Genomic DNA, 22,953 nt, shown 5'->3' with positions numbered 1-22,953 from the left:
AACAGTTTAGTTGTAAATTTAGTCCCTTTGTAAAGTCTGAATGTAACTTCTTTGCAGGTCTTAACTTCTAACACAAATTAGGAAGCCAAGTTGAAAACTAAATTTCTTTTATGTTCCTAGGCCTACGGATGAGTTGCCATGCACCCCACCCTCTGAATCGCAGAGAGCGCTGTATTCAGTTCTTGTCTCGCGAATTCAGGGGGAGCCTCTGAAAGGAATGGTTGGGCCAGACTGTGTCACTGGATCAAATCTTCCCAGTCATTCAGATGTTCATACCTCTTGTTTGACAGGACTAAAGATCCAGGTACGGTTTCAGAGAGCTGAAGTGTTCTTTCTTGCTGATAGCACTGACTACTTGTGAGGTTGCCATAAATCAAACGTCCCTCCCACCATTTGGCTGGCAAATGGAGCAGAGTTAAAATGACAGGCAGTGACATCTGCCATATAAGAAAGTCTGTATAAAGAATTGTCCAATCAAATAGTTGTCATTTCCTAAATCCAAAACCTTTTAATTTACACGTGAAAGATTTCCTTTGGTAAATGTTGTGTCTAAAGTGCATGTATCTTATTGGCTAATCCCTCACCACAGCTTGAATAAAAGCCAGGAAATTATTTGTCTTCAACCACATACGAATATTTTTCTGATTTTTCTTTTTATCACTATGGAAAATGATTACTATAAAACTTGGAATTCATGACTAATTAAATCCAGACATTAGAGGACTAAATATTCAAATATATTTCTTCATCACTCACATTGAGTTTTATGATTAATACACATTAGTCCTTGTAAAACCTCTTTAGCATATCTTGTTATTTTAATGAGGAGAGAACTGAAAGATCTTGAAAACACTACTCTTGACTCCAGACAATGCCTCAGTACAAATTTACTTTCCATGTGATGCCATATCTGTTTCCTCTGTCCAGTGTAAGATGTCAGCCCAAAGAGTAACGGGGTGGTTTAGGGACTAAGAAGGATGGATAGTTTTCTGACAAAAATTAGAGTTTACAAAATGCTAGTGGGATTTTTGAGGTAAAAAAATTCTCAGCTGCTCACCATCAATCTAAAAAAACTTGCTCTCAACACTTCCAGATTAGATCAGTGGTCTCTGTCTATGGCTGTACTCTCAACATTTGCTAACAGCCATGTAAAGCTGCCAATGTTATAGTCCATTCAACAAGAATAGCAAATCTGGTGTCACCAGCTTCTCGTCTACAGGGTCCTTATTTCTGGATTACCATACATTAGGAGTCGTGGCTTTGGGCACGCAGATCAGCGCAACAATCAAAATCAGTTAATACTAAAGCAGGGCAGCCTACTTGTATGGGTTTACAAGTTTTACATAGCAAGTTTGGAGAGCATAACTCTTTAAGAGAGCACTGAAATTGAACTGCAGCTTTGAGAGCACATTTTGTCAAATTAATAAATTAGCAAATAGATCTTTTTCTATCACATGAATGAGTACTTTGTCCTTTTCATAGTGAATAGTCAAATTATTCTGTAGACTGCATGTAGACTCTGTTTTCAAACAATTCATGGAGACATTATATCAAGGGGATTTTTGTGGGTAGGAAAAAAGTACAAATCAGAAGAAATAATATTCATTCTTCAGTATTCTGAAGAAAAATGCGTGTTACCTCAGTTTCTAATTCAAGCTAAACTTAACTCTGGAATAATTGACAAGCATATATACAATAACAATAAAACACATCAAACTAAAAATTTAAATATTATGAAAGGTAGGGTTGACAGATTTGGGAACATAAGTGCCCTCAATTGATAATGTGTAGCTGTTATCAGAGTTTCAATTGAGTGGGGAAAAATTTCTGTATGAACATAGTGGATAGGTCTAAACAAGGCTTTTGTGTTCTTCTGAGATAAAATATGCTTTTTGTTGTGGCGCCTTTACACAATCCATGTATAATTTCTTTTTCTCTCCCTTCCCAAATATTTTTGCTTTACAGGGCCCTGTGTTCTTCCTCGAAGATGGAAAATCTACTATTTCACTGAATGATGCTTTGATGTGGGCCAAAGTGAATCCTTTTTCACCATTAGGAACAGGAATACGACTTAATCCATTTTGATGAGGTGTTTCCTCTGTACTTTATAGTGCTTAAAATAACACTCTGGGAGTTAATGCTGATTTAACCTTGATTGTCAAAGGACAGAGAGGTGGTAGTTGATTTCTCCTGACAGTCAATTACTTGAACTTCGAAAATTTTAAAATGAGAACAAAAGGATTTCTATACAAATGTTTTTTGAGAATCCAAAGAAAAGAGTTACTTGATAATCCAAAGAAAAAGTCCTAATTTCATATATAGCCATGTCATTTTTTAGTAAGAATATTGTCATCAGACAATTATTTTTGTCAACTCTGTGTGAATAGATGCTTTGTAAAGTAAGCAACTATCTACATATTACCAAAATATTGATAATAAACTGTGAAACCCATAAACACTCTTCCAAATATATAATCATAGAATGACTTTATTGACAACAACTCCAAAGTTTTTTTAGAATGACTGGAATATTTTGGCTGTTTCACACTGTCCCCCTTTTTAATTTGAACTAATTTTTACACACAGGGTTCTATAGCAAAAGTAAAATTTAAAGAGTAGGTGTTTCTTTCATCCACTTGTTATTGTGCTTTAATAGCAGTACAAATAGAAGGTCACTTATGTTTTGTTTAGATTATCTATGTTTTGTTTAGATTATCTTTTATTTATTATCTTTTATTATCTTTTATCTATTATCTTTATTATCTTTTATTTATTTATTTAGATTATCTAGATTACAAAATTGTATTTTCTAATAGGATCATATTTGGCAACATTCTCCGTTATACTTTCACCAGAGGCTAAAATTCTTTATAAATTTGCTTGGTTTTTTTAACAAAGGCTTTGTATAGAACAAGCAGAATATTTATTGAAGTTATTTAACTATAATATGTACATTTTAAAATCTTGTTTTCTCTTTACATTTTGTATTAGTTATTAACATGCATATATGACAGACCAGAAGTAAGCACTTGTGCATTTATATTTTTATTTACTACATCTGCTCTCAAATGGAAAAAGAGTTATGGCAATAGAATACTAAAAAATATTTAAAGCTGTGTATAGTATGGAATTTAATTATAAGGCAAATATTATATTCATTATTCTTATTAATAATTCTTATAATCAGACTTGCTCACTTTTAGAAAAGATGCTTTGGTTGCAATACTTTTTATTAGCTTAATTGATGGTACATAAGCAGAAATCTACTTTATCTGTTCTTACATTTTTTGCTGCTACTTTAAAATAAATTTTGAAATTTATTTAAATTCCTGATAATTACATTAAATATAAAGAGGTTGCAATTAAAAATTGGCAGATTTATTTCTATAGCAACTGTTGTAAAACTGGAAATAATATCAGGTCTCTATGTAGTAGATTCTTTCAAAAAAAGCCTCAATTTAGAGGTAAGCCTTGCCCTTATTTAACTATAGAAATAACAATGCCACCATGCTGGAAAGGTGGGATGGAGATTAGAAATAAAAGAAAATCCTGGGTAGGTTTTTTTCTCCTCCCTCTTTAAAATGGTAAAATTTCCCTCTGGCAAAGTTCTAGAGTATTATTACAGGCTTTCTGGTGTAAGAATATAATGGGTTCAGGGAACCATTATACAGCTGTTATTATACAGAACCATTACACAGCTGTTTTGTATCCTAAAACCCCATTTTTGTACATACTTGGGTGCTGGAACTGAATCTTTTACTTCCTGCAAGTATTCTCTGAAAATGTTTTTCCTTTGTTTACTCCACGGAGCTTGCAGAAGAAGAATTCTGTTTCAGATGTTAAAATTCATAGTTTTTGAAAGAATTTTCCATCAGTCAGTATCTGATCTTGCTTCTGTCAAATGAAAGACTTTCTGTCTTTTAGCACATAAATCTTACAACCTGGTATGTAAAAGTTCTTGATACAGAGGTGGAGAGCAAACATAAGAACTGAACATGCAGCCCCATGACTGAGGATCGGGATCTGAAGTATTAACTGCCATTCTACTATATTTAAAATCTTTAGTTGTATAATAAAGATTTTTATTAATTTTCACAGTTAAAAATATATTGAATATGTAGTATAACTGCATCAATGTGTTGCACATAAATTGTGCCTTAATATGGAATCTCGGGCAAATCTACTCCCTCTAAATTACAGAGTGAGGGTTAAGAATTCATTCCTTACTAAAGTACAAAAATTAAGTCAAAGGGTATTTTTTGTATTGGGGATCCATCAGGTAACAGTCATTGTGCATAACATGAGGTTGCATTTTCCTTGAAGTTGTTTGTACAGTGGTGAGTGAGGGGTATATGCAGAAAAGGTTGTAATTGTGTCTGCTGTTACAGCTGTGGTTGCAACTGTCAACTGGTTCATCAATTTCAAAAATAATTTCAGATTGTTTGCTAATATGTAGCTTCATTGTCTAGTACAGCAAGTCAAATACAGATATCTCCCCCTTAATATTAAAGAATACTTTGTCTTCAAAAGACTGTTTGACTCCTCTGTAAAAGTCATATTTCCATTTAAATGAAAAAACATATGAAGCTACACATCTAGTGCTTTCCAATTACTATTAAATGTCTTTATAAGCTTCAGATACAGCTCCACTGGCAGCAGCAGTCTGAGATAGGAGATTTGGCACTTTAAAGCCATGCTGTGGGCTGGAATGATGCCCTGTCTGGTGCACCCTGCACAGGGCTCCCACCAGGCTGGGCCAGTAATGCTGCACTGGCCATGGCCAGAGCCAAGCAGTCCCACAGCCCCAGCATAGGCCCAGGAGAAGCACAAGGAGAACCTTGTTCTCCACGTGCTTTCTCACCTGCCAGTGAAGTACCTCCTGTGGGTCTCTGGAATACTTTCAGCAAGCCTACAGGATTTCACTGTTGGATTTCTTTCCAGAATTGACATATCTCACTACCTTTTTTTTTTCCTGAAAATGCCTTAGAACACTTTTTAACAGGTATAACAGTTCATTTAATAAGAGCTTTATTGTAATAGGGCACTTAAACAGTGCTCCAACCTGGGTCACTGTTGGCTTCAGATCCTGCTTCCTAATATTTTAATACATAACATTTATTTCATATTAAGAATTCAATCCATCAAAGCCACACTGAATAGGGCCCTGACAGCACAAGAACAGTAATAAATCTGTCATTTCTGGCTAAACAAGGGATCATTTCTGGAAGGGATTTTACTGAGCACTAACACCAGGTATTTCACTGCCCTGTGTTTTTGGTATGTGGCAGTAGCATGCTCTGGTCTGCCAGAGACCTGTCCCAGTGCATAGTCCTGCCAGGCCAACCACATCCATTCCCTCTTTTGTTTGTTCCTGTACATAGTAACAGAAGCAATGCCCCATCCAACTCGGCTCAGCTTGCCAAAATAAACTCAATTTTCACACAATTATCTGTTAGCAAAAGATGGAAGTTTATGTTGAAAAGTGCCTCTTGCCTGAGATTGAAGTAATAGTATTACCACATGCCAGTTTCTTCTGACTAGTCTCCTATTCTGTATAATTACACCAAAAAAAATAGTATCAAAATAGTACCAAATACCTGCAAACTACAAAGATGGTCTTGTTTGCTCTTTGGATGGTGGTAGGGATCAGGGACAATGGTGAGAATAGATATTGCAAATGCCCCAAGAGCATGAACACACCTATTTGCAGTGAGATGGCCTGGAGTCTGGTGTGACTCTCTGCAAAACTTTTAACTGTATCTATTTTTGTTCCAAATAGGTGTTTTGCAGAATAGCCATGCTTCCTCCAATCTGATATAGGTATATAGAACATGAGAGCTTTTTTTGCCACTTTGTCTGAATCAAACTTGAAAAGCGATGTGTACACCTGAAGATGAGGTTCTAAATGAGCTCATTCTACGTGGAGAAGTTCAACAGCGCTGTGGTTGGCTTGGCACTTCAAAGTTGGCTTGTTTGTCAGAGTAATACACAGTAATGGTGTTGTACCTAAAACTACAAATTGCTATTTTCTGGATGAAAATAAAAACCACTACATTCACCCCAGTAGACTCAGGATATGATGGACTCCTAAGCAGCTCCTCATATCTCCATCTGACTTTCCTTTACAAGGACTCCAGAAAAGCCCCCTAAATAGAGATTTTACAGGGAACAGAAGCAAATTAGGGTTATTTAACAGTGTCAAGACAGCTACATTTTTTATTAGGAGCATATTATTTAGCAACTGAGTAAGCATTCCTCTTTGCGAAAGCTTCCTCCAAAGTTAGTTCCTCACTTATCATCTTTCCAGTAGAAACATAAATACTGAAAGGAGTCACTGAAAAGGAATGGAAGAGGGTGAATCACCAAGGGCAAATGGCAAGTTTTCAGGTGTCCCATGCTTTGGTTTGCAGGAACTGAGTATCACTGAGAAAATAATCTGTTCTCAGATAGAACAGCAAATGAGAAGAGGGAAAGGAGGAGTGCTGCATTTTAATCTATTCAGATCACAGTCATCAAAAATTCAAGGGCATAAGCAAAGCCTCAGGGTTTTCTAATGTCTCTTGGGGGTGTCACCATTCTATTCTGGCTAGAGCTGAACAATACCTTTTCACAGAAATGCCTGCTGGAGTATGCTGGGAATTTGCAATAGGATTTTTGGAGCTGAATAAATGTTTACAAAACAGGTAGTAAGAGAAGTAATGCCCTTTCACAAGCTGTATCCATCTTGATACAGAAAACTGACATTTTTGAAACCTTGTATTCACCTCCAGAACTTGAGCTTGAAGATTCAGTATCCACATCTCCACTGTATGCCTTCAGAAACCTCACAGACACTACATATTAAAATATGCCTTTCTCTGAGGCAAATAATTATTTAATATGCCCATTAAATGCTTGTGATGCAGCACTGTTATGAAAAGATAAGTGAGGTCCCCATAAAATTCTGTTTTATACGAGGATACCAAAAGTATCTCCGCATAAGGCTTTTGAGAGATAAGTTACTAATTGTACCAGTAAACAGAATTCTACAAAAAATTTAGGTTATGTTCATATCAGTTTAATTACAACCCACAACACAGGCAGTGAGGAAGAGTAAAGCAAGTTTCTCACTGTGATTAATGAATTGTCTATATGAAGAAAAATAAAAAGAATTAATGTTTAATTGTTTTATTTTTATCAATGCATATAGTGTACCCATCACCAAGTATTTTTAGGTACACAAACAACAGAAATTTGAAAATACATAAAATATTGACTCCAAATGGACAAACTTAACAAATAATAATGAAGAAACTCTTTGTGGTTGAGGTGTGTCAAACAGATTTTAAAAACATAAACACAGTTAAAGTTAACAGCACTAAAGCTATAAAGAGTTAAGATAAAGTTATACAATCATGTCCCAGAGTATCAGCACACTTATTCAATTCAGCTGGATTAGCACCTTGGCACTAGTTGCTGAATGGCTCACAATTACTATTACATTACCAACACCAGGTGTCAAAGATACAATTTTTTTAAGCAATATGCAAAAGGCTTTTTTTTTTTCCGCCCAGCAGTTCTTCAGATAAAACATACATAGATAAACAGAGAGAAAAAAATGTACTCACTACATTTAAGTTTCTAACTATTAATTACTATGTTATCTATACTGTAAGAAATTCTTAAGTATTGTTGGCAACTGGAGTTGTGGAACAAGATGCAGTCTAGCTCTTCCTATGTAATTTCGGATACATAGTCGGCAGAGCTGACAAAGAGACGATGGTGTGGCTGCAAACAATAAAGAAAGGAGTTTAATTGTACAATTATAAAAGCCAGCACTCTGTTTTACAACAGCCTTGCACAATAATGAGATTTAAAAAAAAAAAAAAAAGTTCACATTTTGCTAATTTGACCTTTTTTTTCATTCCATTTCCTTCATTGCTTTTCTGCCCTCAAAGATAAAGACTGGGGCTGCTTAAACCTTAATAATAGGGAAATACTAAAGAAAGCAAGACAAGGTCAGTTTTTTAAAATTAAGAACCAGCTCCCAGAAAATATCCAATGTCAATAGCTTTAAAAACTGCAGACTTGTTGTTTTGGGATTTATTCACAGCACATGTTACATACCCGCTACAGCACTACCAGCTGCATTACCAATGCATCACTGCAACAAGAATAAGCAGGCAAAATTCCCCAAGATCCTGGACTATATTTAGAGGTCTTACTACTTAATCATAATGTCTTTATCATTCTATCCCCCATTCTTTCAAAATGCTATTTTCTCTGGACAATAAACCTGTATCTGTTTCATGCCATGTAATTTTTTTTTCTTTGCTCTAACTTCTAAAAACACTATTAGTCTTGTAAATTTGTGAAAACATAGTTTTTTGAGGGGTTTTCTTAACAGCATTCAGACTACAGGGTGTTTTTTTGGAGGAAAACATGAATCAGTGTTACTTGTCAGTTCACCTCTAAAGAGATGTCCATGGTTGTTGAAATAGTTTCATTCTCTTGTGGCTTACTTCTACATTATAATAGTTCAGTCTGAACAAGTCCAGTTCCCTTTTGAATATTATCTCCCACCAAAGCAGATAGACCTTTAAGAGGTTTGTGGAACTATAGACTCTTTGGTCTCCTGTTTCTCAGGTTTTTAAAATTTTGTGAAGAAAACTTAGAAAATTAAACTTCTTATGCTTTTTTTTTGCCCACAATCAAAATACTTTGCTTTATATGCACATAAAATAGGTATTTAAAAATATTATGACAGCTGACCAAAATGAAATATATTTTTAACCTGAAATTTAAATACTGTTTCTTTTTAACAAGGTCTGTAAAAACAAATAAAAATGTAGCTTAAATGTCTACTTAAGTAAACACCCAATAAACATATGACGATACTTTTTCAGCTTGTATAAATTCTGATGCTGCTTGGTCAATGGGCTCTGGCCTGAGGCTAAATATTGCTGAGTATGTTTATAGTTAGAAAGGAAATTACCTGAATGCTCATATATTAATTTCATTCAGCACAGTGAATGAAACACTATAACATGGGTTGTTTGGACTATTAAGCTGGGGGTTTTTCTAGGTGGGTTTGGTTTTTTAATAATACAAGCTGCAGTTTCAAATATAAACATCTAAAACTTACCTTCATGGAAGAGCAGCAGTCTCTCCACTAAACTGCTTGGAGCAGCTAAATCAACAGGCCTCTCAAAATCTGAATTTTTGGCATTTATGTCTGCCCCAAATTCAAGGAGTAAGTTTACAATCTCTGTACTAGAATGCTGGGCAGCAGCATGGAGTGGAGTTTGCAAATGCTTTCCTTTCTGCACGTTGGCACCTGGTAGGTAGATGCACATAGAGAGACGTAAGAAGATATTGATTAAATTTGCCATTGAGTGAGAAAGACGAGGCTACAAAACAAACAAAACCCACCACTGGCCTGGAATGCCACAGTGCATTTAGCCACTTTATTATTTTATTGCACAGAATTATAACTAATCACATCACTGTTTTGTTTGGGTTTTGGTTTTTTTATCCTAGGTTTTATTATCTAAATACAACCAGATAAAAAGGTAACATGAGCATCACTGTAGCCTAATCATGAAAAAGCACTTTTTGTACACATTTAAGAAAATTTGTGCTGCATAAAAAAAACATTCTTTCCTTATTCAAGTCTTAAAAAAATCACTAAACTTAAATTTTGTATGTATATTTTTGTGAGTACACCAACTCAAGAAAGAGTCTTGGATGCCTTATAATTTTTCACATGTTGAATCTGGAAAAGTGTTTGAAATAGACTCCCATCCCATCCAACCTTTATTTATTAATCTATAAATTAGTTTTTATTTTAATTAAGGTGAGATACACAGTCAAGAAAGCTAATAGGGAAAAAAAAAGCCCAAACTATTAATTCTCCCAATCCATGGGTTCTAATTATTACACTTTTATATTAACAGGTAATTGTTAACATGTTTTAAATTAAAATGAACTAAATTAATTTGCAATAATGCATTCATATTCAAGAAAAAAAAATCCATACAAGAGTTAAACTATACTAGCTAGTATGGAAAAATCTCCCTTACAGGGAAGCTGTTGTTTCATCTAAAACCCAGCCTTCTTCAGACTTTATACTGACCTTGAGAGACCAAAAATTGCCTTCTGTACGAACTTTACTCCCTGAATAAACACTTTTTGCATTTTAAATGTCTATTTGAGTAAAATAATAATGTCACAGGTCTAGAAATTTGATCTGAAATCTGAGTAATTCACTGTTCTCAATATTAATGATTTGGAGCATGCTTCTGCATTCTCTTGCTTATTTCATTGTCTATCTGTCTTTCAACTTCTAATACATTCTCACTAACTGATAAAACATGAAAAAAGAAATTACATAAGCAGTTACTTATAGTCTCAATTTACATACACTATTCCACTTCAGGGCACCAACAAATGTAGACTATGCCCTTCTTTTACTGTTTTTTCTGTATGGTAGTATTTGAATGCCAAAGTATGCTCATTATACTTTTGCTGTTCTTAAACACAAAAAAAATCATGACATAGGATAATTAATCATCCAAGGAGATGGACTCAATGAGAAACACTTTCACTGCTTGTTTAAGTTCTAAATATGGCATGCAATCAACTACAAAAACTATTCTGCTGCAATGATAGCAAGCCTGAATTATTCATATATACATTTTAATTCCTTGTTCTGCAGGATGCAAAAGCCCTGTATGGAAATACCTGAAATGCACCAAATTGTCTTTCAGCTATGCCAATTGTGTCCCTGGACTTGTGCTGAAACAGAGACAGCCTTCAACATCTCTTAGCCATTGATTAAATAAACAATCTGAAATTTAGGATCAGATGCCTTTTACCACACCCCTTCCCTCTGCAAATCAGCCTCTATGCCTCATGCAAAAATCAGTCAGAACTTGCTGAAGAATGAAAGCAAAGGGGACTTCATTGCTAAAGTAGTTTGACTGAAATGTCAATGATTACTATGTGAAATTTCTTAAAGCTCATTTTTTTACCCTTGTTTTTCCTGCAGAAATGCAGAAAGCTGCACTATGTGCTGAAAATTTTGAACATTGATTCTTACTGGTCTTGCTTCCTCTTTACATCTTAAGCTTACTGTGGCACCAAAAAAAAAAAATTAAGTTATGAGAAAACATGACTCAGCATAAACTTTGAGGTAGAACCCTGCAAGCAAGGGTTCCAGTTCCATTGGCTGAGCACAGCTGACTTCAAAGGTGAGTACAATATGCTTATTTTGCCGACCAGTAATATTGTTATATTGTTATTTAAATCATGACATACCTGCATAAAGAAGCTTTCGAATGCAATGGATCTGCTGTGAAACACAAGCTACATACAGAGGTGTTCCTAAATGAGGAAGATCTTGGTCAACATCTATACCCCAGGATATCAGTACCTCCAGACATTCACTGTGACCTGTCAGTACAAAGCATGACAGTTTGCTGGACTTCAGTATGTTGTCTCATGGACAAAACCACACACATTTCTTAATCCTCTTACTGAGACATTGCTCAGCTGCTCCATGTTTATTGAGGAGCTAATTTCTTACCTCTGCTGGCTGCTTCATGTGTTGGTGATGGCAGACAGGACTCCCACTGAGCTTTGGCACCATATTGTAACAGGAGCTCAGCACATGCTGCACTGCCTCTCGAACAGGCATTAAATAAAGGTGTCACTCCATCAATTGTTGTAGCATTTACCTAGAATATATAAAATCTTTTTACAAAAAGAATTGAAAGAAAGGTAGATTTTTAAACAGGAAATAGTTAGAAATTGTATAAAATACAAAAAAAGTACTAGTTAAAATTACAAGTTAACTGACCAGTCTCTGTGAAATTGTCTTCCTCTTATCATACTTCTCAGTTGGAATTAGTTTACTATTATTCTTGTTAAACTATATTGGATAAAAACACCTGGAATACTAAAGAGCATATATTGACATCTGGGCAGTAAATAATTTTCAAAAGTCATTGCACTGAGCTTGTTTCAATGATATAGGAAATTTACACTTTGCATACCAACGGGATAAAAGGATCTTCTCTCCACAGCTCTGGCAGAAATTGAGGATTATTGGCTATTTTTCTTCTGTTGTTTTAGTCTCCAGGTTCAAGTGATATTCCACAGGATGGAGACAAAGCTAATAGCATAGGCTCACTGCTTTAATACCAACCTCACTCTTCAACTGAATATTTCCAGTGTGAGAGAGTAAGGAGATGAAGTAGACAAGTTGTGAGACCTAATAATACTAAAGGAAGGAACACAGGTATGAAGAGAAGGCTCCTTCCAGGACTCTGGGCCATCTTCTTCCATGCGCCCCCCAAACCCACCAAAACAATTACAAATACTAAAAATAAACCAGGTGGGAAAATTAATTTTTTTTTTTTCTTACAGTTTTGTATCTTTAGACTCCTTGTGCCAATTGAAGTAGGAAGAAATTTCCTTTGGAAATATCTATGTATTTTTTTGGTTTTCTATGATAATACGGACGTATTCCACATGGTTCTGCAAACTGAATTTTAACAATAAATATTTCCATTACAAAGATCAGAGACCTGGGAAGCTATGCACTTGAACTCTGATGTCAGCAGACATTGCACTGAAAGTGATCCATAAGGTCCCATTTTCTTTTTGGGATAAAAAATAAGACAGCCTATGTCAGGAGTGCAGAAAAGAGACTGTATTTTTTTTCTACTCATACCAAAGAATTTTAAGAGCACCCAGGTGCAGTGTGACATTCTGAAGATTAAAAGGAGAGTCTCCTGAAAGCCACTCAAAGCAAGAGGAATCCAGTAAAGTAGAGAAATGCATTCCATATTTTTGAATAGAAATATCATAATGAATACTGCTAACAGATTCACTCCAACTCATTACTGTCTCAGCAGCTGCCCATCACTCTCATTTGCTAGCATTCAGGTGGCAGCTGTAATTACATGAGATGAACATAGCCAACAGGGTAAGTAGAGATCAATTACATTAAAATCAAGCAATATATCCTTCTCAGTGAAGCCAAGGTTAGAACTGAACTTCATATAAAAGAAAACAAAACCAAAGCCTTACATTCGCTCCTGCTTCAAGGAGGATTCTTGCACATCCTACATGGTCTCCCAGGCAGGCTTCATGGAGTGGAGTTACTTGGTCAATTGTTAGTGTGTCTACATTGTACCCCTAAAATAGATGTGAATGGTATTTAAAGATCATACAAAACCTATTAAGAGTCGTTTCCTCACCCTACTGTTCAAATGAATAGTTTACAATACTCTAAATAGGCTTAAAACTCAACTTGCAATAAATTAATCCTCAGTGAGCATTTTTTTGGGATCAGAAATAAGCATAAAATATGCAGACTGTTTAGATGCACAGTGACAGGGCAAAAGGCAACAGACACAAGTCAGAACATGGCAAATTCCAAGTAGATATGTGGAAAAAAATTTAAGTGGGGGACAGCGAAACCCTGAAACAGATGAGGAAAAAGGTGGTGCATCTCCACTCTTGGTGATCTTTAAAACCCCAAAAAATCCTGAGTCTAAACTCTCCTATGACTCTATGAACCTGTGACTTAAGAGCTAAAATATCCAAAGCCAGGAATTTTAGCAAAGAAAACATTTACTGAATTGATAAAATCACCAAGCCCTCTAAATTTTTTGCAGTAGATGTTGTTTGATTCTTAAGAACGAACAATTTTGTCTACCTGCTTTCATCAAATGTATTCTATAGTAAATTTTTTCAATATAGAAACAGCTAATAGGAAAATATTGAAATATTAAAATTTAGCATTTACACTCTCTCCCTTTGATATTAGCAATTTTTTAAAATTACAACAATGCAAAATCCAGAATCTTTCAGTGATTCTTCTTGTTAACTAGTATCTTCCTGACTAGCTCTATTTACCCAAAGGCTTAAAGCAGTGAAACTGCTTTATATTGATTTATACCATGCAAGAGGGAAAGACTGACATAAATTTAGACACAATTTTGGTTTGGGGTTTTTTTTGGGGGGGGAGGGGCGGGGGGGTGGATGGGGGTTGAAACACACAGAGGAAATATTTTAAATACTGGCTTAAATCTTATAATACGAAAAATTCCTAAATATGTATTGCTCTGAAAAATTCAAGTGAAAAAAACAAAACAAAGCATAATAAATCTGCATTAATAATCTATGCTGACAAATTAAATAACATTTAAAATGAAAGCAGTTGTAAAAGCAGAGCCTTCACCTGTGACAATAAAGTCTTCAGAGAAAGAAGACGTCCTTGACTGGCTGCCTCATGCAGAGGTGAGCGATCTGCCCAAGAACCTATATAATAACAACATTTATTGAATAAGCCATATGAACTAGAAAGGGTTTGGAATGCACAGAGCAAAGCAGAAAATATGATGCACAGGATGAAGTCAAATGTCCTATTAAATGAATTTTTCCTCTTTAGAGACTCAAATGATCAGTTTATAAACAGTAAAACATTGCTCTATTATTAATTGCAAACATCTCTAATAAATCGTTATGTGGTCTACAGAACAAAATATTGAGATATTGATATCAGTGATCTATTTAATAAATTCATTAATTACCCTATTTTTGCATTGTTCATTTTTAATACACATAATAAAAATTTGTAGCTGGAATATAGGCATTATTTAAACTTAAACCAGATGTAAAGCTGCCTGAAGAAGTCACAAAGAAGCTGGTTTATATGAAAAGCAATGTGGGAATCTTTATGTATGGTCAGATTAATTTGAAGCTACTACACAAGTGCAAGGACAGAAATACAGTGAGAATCACAGTAAAAAGTTACTACAGTAGAAAGAAGATATAAAGTCTGAGTTCTCATTCCATAAATTATTAGGCCTAAAAATAATTAGATATGTTTACAGTAAAGACCATTTTAATTTATTTATCACTCTCAAAAGAGAAAGGTGAAAAGAAATAGTAATCCAGCAACAACCCTGCATTCACACACATAACCCTCCATAACTCCCAGCCCAGCTTCCAGAGCCACCCTGAAGCTCCTGCTGAAGGACTTGGCCTTTCCTCTGCAAGACTGCACACTGACAGGTCCCTTCTAGCCAGCCAAGGTTGCAGCCAAAGCTGACACCGATTTATGGCAGGAATTTTGAAAATTTAGTTTTGAGAGGCTGCACCAGGAAAAAACATCTTCAAAATGTATTATGAATTATCAGTAATTATTCCTCTGAGAACAAAATCACTAGAACTGTAAACTACTAATACAATCACTTGTGTGAGTTATATCAAGCTGCCCAAAATTCCTGAAGACACGTAGAGAGAATTAGCCTGGCATGATGAATTGGTAACACTGGCAGATGACTCTTCCAGGCATGCAGGTTTGACTCTGCCATGGACAGGGACTGTCCACAGAGCCAGGCACTGCATTTACTGGCAAAGCAACGAGTCTGAAATGCAAAGACTGTTGCTCAATCACTGGCAGTCACCAGCCTAAGCTCTAAGATAACTACAGCCCAGAAATAGACCCTGTTTCTGTTTCCTATTGGACTCCTTCTGTCCACTAGCCTGTTTCAGAAAGTACACTTTTGTTTACTATAAACAACCCCCCCAAATCACATCAAGAGTGATGAAAAGATTAAGGCTATTCAATATGAAAAGAAATCAGGGCCTAGTTAAAAACATATGGAATAGTGCTCAATAGGAGATTGTAGATAAACCTCCATTTTCCAACTGGTGTTAGTGAATGAGACTAAAACTTACACAGAAGTATAACTGCATCTTGGAGAACATAGTGCACTTTGTGACTCAGCACTACTGAATACTATTGAGATCAAAAACTTGGCAAAACAAAAGCAAAGATGATTATTTAGATTATCAAAAGACTACATAAAGCTGATCACAGAAGTTTAAAAATGTGACAGTAAGGTTTTATAAACCTGATTTTAAAAATGCAGTGAGATTTCTATCATGTCAGAGTATCCTGGATGTGTGAAGCCCCTTGAACTCTTTCATCTATGGCAGTAGATGGACTATTGGCAAGATCCAGCTTCCAATCCTCTGTCAGAATTATTTGCAGTAAACTCTGGTCATCTGTGTGTACATGTAGATATACCTGCACATACATTACTGCCTGTACTTTTTACTTCAGGTTTATTTAATATAATGTTTTGAAATTCTTAGTGATAGTCCAAGTAAAAAAAAAAAAAAAAAAAAAAGAAAAAAAACAAAAAAAAAGAAAAATAAAAAAACAAACCCACAAAAAACCCAAAACAAACAAATACAACAAAAACACCACCAAAAAAAAAAAACCTTCAAAAAAAAACCCCACACAAAGTGATTAGGATTATAAGGGCTATTATACATTAAAAAACCTTGAGCTCAGAAACCTTCAAGTGACCCAATTTTGAGAAATCATCAGTATTTTCTTTGTCGTACCAATAAACTCAGATAGATTTATTGTAGTGTGGTTTGGATGTGTGTAATCACTATGAGTATTTTGCTCAGTGTTCTTCTGCAGTAGTATCTGAATGAGCACTCAAGTTGTTCTAATTCAAATACATTAAATCCATTAAGTTCTCCTGCTGGCTGCTGCAAAAAATTCCCCAAATTTAAATCTGTATTTAGAGGTTGCATTTGGTAATTTCCTCACTCTGTCTCTATAGATGAGAACACCTCTTTCTCTACAATTTATCCTACTCCATGGAAAGAAAAAAAAAATAAAAGAACTGCTTATATGGAAAAACATCTTCTAGAATCGTAAGAGTTATGAGGCTTTTATGCTCATTCAATACACTTACATTTCAGACATTTTTGTAGCCATGTATAAACACAACAGACGCAGGCAGGACCTGAAAGCAACAATTTTCCACCTTTATTTCCTTCACCTCTTTCTATCTTGGATTGATCAGAAGAATGTCTATTAATGACTCCAGTGACATTTGATAATCAAATTATGCCAGATCCTGTTATAAGCTCTGGTTTGCACCTAGCCCCACCTATATCCCTGTCTTCAGGCAGAGATATTCAGCAGCCAGCTGTTTCTGATAAATCCATAAAATGCAAAATGCTTGTTATCATCTCTACTACAAATAAAATCTAAAAGCAAAGCATTGCAGAACTATTTTGTGCTGATCAAGTTTAGGAAAAGAAAATTCACATTCCAACTGACTTGTTGATATACATAGTAATTCATCATTAAATACCACAGGAACAAGAATTTGTTCAACATAAATATTTACCATAAATAAACATCAAAGGTGTTCTTAAACTCTCTGCCTAGATTACTGCCTTCTGCTAATCTACAAATTACAGTGTCTCTCACTTAGAAGTCATTAGCAAAAATATAAACACTTTCATTCATTGTGTTTGTAACAGCAGTAGTAGCAAAAGTAGTCCATTCCAAAACTGATAATGCTTAAATTCCCTACAGTCTCTGACAATGCTGAATACAAAGTATGTCTAACTATATACAGAAGCCACATTAGTTCCAAGTTCTCTGATGTAGAGTTTACCAGAAGAGCAAACTATTACAAACCATCAAAGCTTTGTAAGCATTTACAAGAAAGAATAAATATATTCACTGCATTAAGAGGTGAAGTGAAAAGAAATTACAAATTATTATACAATACCTAAATCTCCATCTCCCCATGGCACTTCCAGCCAATAGCAATTACAAATCCTACTCATTTCTTTCAATCTGGAAAATAAAAAAAAATTAAAATAATAATAATAAAAAACCTGCTCTTGCTAGTTGGACCTGTTCCTAAAACACCCTGGCTATGTTTGGAAGATCAGCAGCTCCCTGTAATATGAACTTTCAGACTTCAGTAAACACAGCTTTGAATATATGAGTGTGTACAAGTTGTCAGTTTCTTATGGTAAAGGACTGCCGCCCTTTTTTGTCAGTTTTTCACATTTCTTTCTTTAACACAACAACTTCTCAAAGTGCCAGTATCTGTGCATTTGCTTTCCAAGCCAGATTAACCGGAATTTGAGCACAAGAGAAACTCACAGTGAAATCAAGAAAACCTTGACATGAACAAACTGCAGGAAAAACTCCTTCTTTTTTAACCTGGTGCAAAGACATACAGTTTTATGTCCTCAGAAATCGGTATCCATAGATAGATTTTAAGGGAAGCACTGCCAAATGTCCTTATGTTATTTTACTACTTACTCATAATACACCTAGAAAAGAAAAGCAAAGATATCCTGAACATGTTTCAAACGCTGTTTGAGCTGTACCTGAACTGTGTTTTTCTTTTAGTAGATCACTTTTCCTTCAATTATGTTCCAAAATATTCTTTGGTTTTTGAACTGGGGCATTGATAGCTATTCTCAGCAGTGAAAATATCCAAAAATAGGGATTTGCAAGTCTTGACTTTGATTCATTTCTAAGTCATTAACGTTCTTTTCCTCATATTTCCCTAAAGATTTCACTCCTTTACATCCTTTACCTGCAATTATAAGTCATTCCTGCAATTATAATCATAGTAGTAAAATACTAAGTAAAAATATTACCTCAACAGTCTTTACCTCCAGTCATGTCATTCCTTTTGTATTTATTCCTAAAAATTTGTCAAGTCTCCAAAAATCCCCAAAAAACAAACAAAACAACAACCCCAATCTCAATATAAAAATACATTAAAGGTTAGATTTTCCAAAGGAGGACTGTAATGAATGAAGTTCTTCTCGTTGACTTCCTTGGGAGAGCATTTATACCAGGGCTCAGAAGTTTAAAAAATTACTGCTCTATGGCTAAATAGATGGAGTCCCAGCCATCAGAAGAAGCACTATCATCAAAGAAGACTGAAAATAGAAGCCTGACACAGCTCATTACTGGGAGATGAGAAACACAGAGTATTTGGAAAGTGTTGTAGCGAATATTTATTTCTGCAAAACCAACAAAAGCTACGTCTTAAGACAAGCACTGTTACCTTTTATTTCTTAAGATGCATTCTGAGTGCTTCAGCTTCTGGCAACTGAAGCAACAGACAGGATCAATAACTAAAGAGTAAAACCCTGCACATCAGAGTCTCGAGATCAACAGAATCACTTCACTCCAGTTGTTGAAAGTGTCTGATATTTTGTATGTCTAATTAGGCTCTAGAAGATTTTTATTGTAATTATAAAATTACTCATTTGTCTAAATCTCTTGTGGGATAAAGATGCATGTCAACTACTTAATTGATATTTGATGTTAAAAACTATTGAAAAAATCTTAAATAAAGGATTTAAACTTTAAGAAATATAACTATGATGCTTAAGTACCATGATTAGACATGACCATAAAAACAGAACCCACTATTTTTTTTTTAATAAATGAAGTTTAAATAGTCAATACTGAAGAATTCCAAGAGAATCAGAATTTAGGCTAGAGATTATTAAAATATGTCTAAAAGAGAAGATACCATTCAAGTAGCATTTGCAGATGTCATTTCAATGTTTCAAATAATATGAAAATTCTCTAACTATATAGCTCTGTACATATATATATATATATATATATATATATATATGCATACAAACAATGAAAACTTGATTGATTCAAAACAGTATACTTTCCAATGTTTATCATAATGTAGACTTTAAATCTACAAATTGGGGGCCTCATTCCAAGCGTAAATGCTAACAATTTCCTACTCCTAAAAGCCATACAAAGCTTTCCCACACAGTTCTTTCTCTAATGCACCCAGACCACATGACTACATGTTAGTTTTGCCATTCCAGTGTTGCATTCAGTGAATGAGCTAGTATTCAATTTTTTTTTAATCTCCATGTCTAGTAGGATCTCTTTAAGACATGTCATCCAAACTACTAACTCACTGTAACATTGTTAATTTTCTACTGCCATTTTCATGGTATTGTCACAATAATAAAAGAATACTTCAACTCCCCTGCTGAACCTATATCAGAACATCATCCATTCATACTATTTTATAACTAAAAGACAGAGTTTTGATGCTTGAATTATAAAATCATTCTAACAGCTTATTTTTTTTTCTGAGTTCTTAAACATTAGAGTGCATGCTAAAAGCACAGTTTAATTATGGTTATGAGAGCTCTGAGCTTCTGAAATTTCAGCTTTAGATAATAATAACCATGATTAGCCAAAAAGTTTTTACATTAGATGATTGGTCTTAAAACACATAGGTTCCAAAACAAAGACAAGAATGGAATTTACTTTTAGGGGCATTAAAACATTAACCCTTTCTGCCAACCATTCACTGCATGCCTTCTAACCTCTGCATCAAACAGCAGAACATAGGTTATGTTTTTTCTGAGTATAAAACTAATGCATTCTCAGAACATCATTCATATTGCACATCTAAGGAGGCTGGGGCTTGGTGGAAGAGCACAGCATGACTGTGCTGTCAAATATTGGGGTATAATGCACTCAACGGTCAAATCAAAGTGGCACAGGTAACATTTTGAGTGTTTGGCATTGCACTTTAGCATACTTTTCCCACAGAAACACAAGCCACTTAACTCTACAAAAAAAGCCTAGAATAACACAACAGCAATTTCCAAACATGGCTTGCTTGGTTCCCAACAGAAGCAATGTGAAGATGATGGCAATGGTAATGGCGGGAGCAGCAGCAGTCGCTGCTGGCTCTGCGCTTGGCCATGCACATGTGGGAAGGAGTGTGTCAGGCCTCTTCTCGTGTCACATGGAAGCACAGCCACAGCTCCACGTCCATTGCTCATCCAAAGGTTGTTTTCTCCATCTTCTTGAAGCATCAACAACTGTCTGGATATTTTTCTAACCTAAACCAGCTTGCAAAGTCTGTGTGCCCTAGCTAGAATGCCAAGATGCAAAATCACATAAATCTCCAAATTCAGTAATCTATTAGATCCTCATCAGATATGACTTAAGTAGGAGGAGCAGCTGGTAATATTCTTTGGCTGTTATTATTTCCTTGGACAAGTCACTAAAACAAAGTAAGGGTTTTTTGGTCCCCTTCCCAACTAGATGGTGACAGAAAAGGCATATGGACATTCTGAGCTGAGTTTAGACTCTGAAGAATAAAGTCTGGAATAATTTTGCTCCTCAAACACAGTCTCAGCCTTAAATGAGAGTACAAACAATTCTTCCCAAACTGTGCTGAGAATTCTCTGTATTTTCCCAGCTTGTCTGAGAGTGAATGCAGCCCAGGGCCTAATCCTAAGCATTATAAACAGCAAGCAATTGCGCAGCAAATCTGAGCCCAGTGTGTAATTTTTGTCATATTCACGAGATTTTGGAGTTGCAGCCCCTCAAGCCAGAAGGCTGAAGGCCTTTTCCCATTTTGACTCTATCCTTTCACCCTTCTACCCAATCTTATGATATATTCCACCCTCTGCATCACTTTCAGTCCATTTTCCAATCTGCCTATTTAATTACAGACTGCATTGCAGTATGACTTTCTCTCCCGCTGCTCTGCAAGGGTGCCTGTAGAGCCAAGTCAGGTTTGGATACCTGCATGCATGAGATAGAGAGGAAGGAAAAAAAGCATCCTTCAGACTTCATAAAAGATATACTTGTTATTCAAGTGCAATGCAACAATCAGAAGCCTTAAGTGAAACAGAAGTCTCTCAGTACTTCAGGATGTCTATCAATAAATGTATATTCCCAGCATGGTTTTAAGTAGCCTGACCCTGCTAAGATGGATTCTACACAAAATTTTAGTTTCCATATTTTACTTAGGTTCTGAGAATTTCAAAACTAGATTAATTGTGGCTATTTACTGGTAAGAGTAGCAAGAGAGCCTAACCTTCAACCTTTTAATGGAGTGGCTATTACTAACACTGATAAACTCTTATGAAATTTCAGCTGAGGGATATTGTCCAAGATTTTTGTAAAATACTGACCTAACAAGCTAAAATGACCATAAATAAAAATTTATTTAGGTCAGGAAATCTTAGCCCAAACAGTGAAAAACATGAGGGCAAAAGATGCTCTGCATATCAAAACTGAACAAATGCAATCACGCAGTGTCATTGAATTCAAATGGTTACTTGGGAGATAAGGAAACTGGTGCTTAAATTCTTAAATATTGCTTAGTTCTAAAACTGTCAATACTGTAAATCATCAAAGGTATTTTAAGAATAAGAATATATTTTAAGAATATAGCTAATATATATAGCTATATTTTACATGGTAAATTTACAGTTCCTTTAGTACAACATATGAACTCAGTCCGGTCTACTACTTTCATTGACTATTTTAACATTTCCTTTTTTTTTTTTTAATATATAGTATTATCATGAATTTCAAGCTTGACTCCCTAAATTCCTTCTTTTTTTGTTTCACTCTAAAACTTATGATATCAATATTAAATGGAATTATGATCGTTCTTTCAAAAAAAATCCTCTTAAGACTTTTGCAATTATTCAAAGCTTCCTTTTACACACTCAGACTATGGAAAAAAATAATTACAGGAAAATATGGCACAGGCAATAGGAGTCCTAAACACTTCTAACAGAGTTTATTCCTCGTTTTTGAAAATGCCAGTGTTCAGCAACTTAAATACCTCCTAAGTACTTCTCTATGCAAAGCCTTACAATTATATTTTGTCCTTAGTATCTTAGTACAGGAAAATAATTCTGTCATCTGTGCTCCTCTATTGCCTCCTATTTCAGCTGTCTATAGACTCCTTACACATAAAGTTATATGTAAAGTTTACTCCTCCCCCTCCTTTCATTCCCTGGTTCCCCATAGTAAACAATTAACCTTTAGTATCCAGTTACCTCGTGACACGATAGCAAAAGTCAGGGTAAGTCAAGCCTTAAACACTTGCATAAAACAAACAGGGCAGATAAACAAGAAATGGTATTTTAGATCAGCTGATAAGAGAGCAGAAAGAACGAAAATAGCCTCGGTACCCTTGTGTTAACCCATGCAAGACAATAAAGTCCCACTAACAAAAGCATGCATTTACATTACAGCTAGAAAAAAACCCAAAAATCAGTTTTATAGTTATACCATCATAAATTGGGTCA

General features: G+C 35.1%; 2 protein-coding genes across 11 annotated transcripts in view; one reads left to right on the top strand and one right to left on the bottom strand.

Annotated features, from left to right (window-relative positions):
* The window catches only part of WDR17 (WD repeat domain 17), a 55,058-nt gene extending 52,345 nt beyond the window's left edge, over positions 1-2,713 (top strand). For all 5 annotated transcript variants that reach the window (XM_038134355.1, XM_038134354.1, XM_038134352.1 and 2 more), the window contains 2 exons: positions 121-304; positions 1,966-2,713. In XM_038134355.1, coding sequence (XP_037990283.1) covers positions 121-304; positions 1,966-2,085 — 304 coding nt within the window. In that variant the 3' untranslated portion in view covers positions 2,086-2,713. The remainder of the gene's footprint in view (positions 1-120; positions 305-1,965) is intronic.
* Positions 2,714-7,041: 4,328 nt separating this feature from the next.
* ASB5 (ankyrin repeat and SOCS box containing 5) overlaps positions 7,042-22,953 on the bottom strand; it is a 42,015-nt gene continuing 26,103 nt past the window's right edge. For 4 of the 6 annotated variants that reach the window (XM_038134358.1, XM_038134362.1, XM_038134361.1 and 1 more), the window contains 7 exons: positions 17,604-17,671; positions 14,231-14,310; positions 13,075-13,182; positions 11,567-11,717; positions 11,299-11,433; positions 9,125-9,316; positions 7,042-7,767 (listed from right to left, as the gene is read on the bottom strand). In XM_038134358.1, coding sequence (XP_037990286.1) covers positions 7,640-7,767; positions 9,125-9,316; positions 11,299-11,433; positions 11,567-11,717; positions 13,075-13,182; positions 14,231-14,310; positions 17,604-17,661 — 852 coding nt within the window. In that variant the 5' untranslated portion in view covers positions 17,662-17,671 and the 3' untranslated portion in view covers positions 7,042-7,639. The remainder of the gene's footprint in view (positions 7,768-9,124; positions 9,317-11,298; positions 11,434-11,566; positions 11,718-13,074; positions 13,183-14,230; positions 14,311-17,603; positions 17,672-22,953) is intronic. The other 2 variants (XM_038134356.1, XM_038134357.1) reach the window with 1 other exon arrangement.

This window comes from Motacilla alba, chromosome 4 (assembly GCF_015832195.1).
Source record: "Motacilla alba alba isolate MOTALB_02 chromosome 4, Motacilla_alba_V1.0_pri, whole genome shotgun sequence".
NCBI classification, from domain to species: Eukaryota; Metazoa; Chordata; class Aves; order Passeriformes; family Motacillidae; genus Motacilla; species Motacilla alba.
This window is presented reverse-complemented; position numbering and strand designations above follow the sequence as displayed.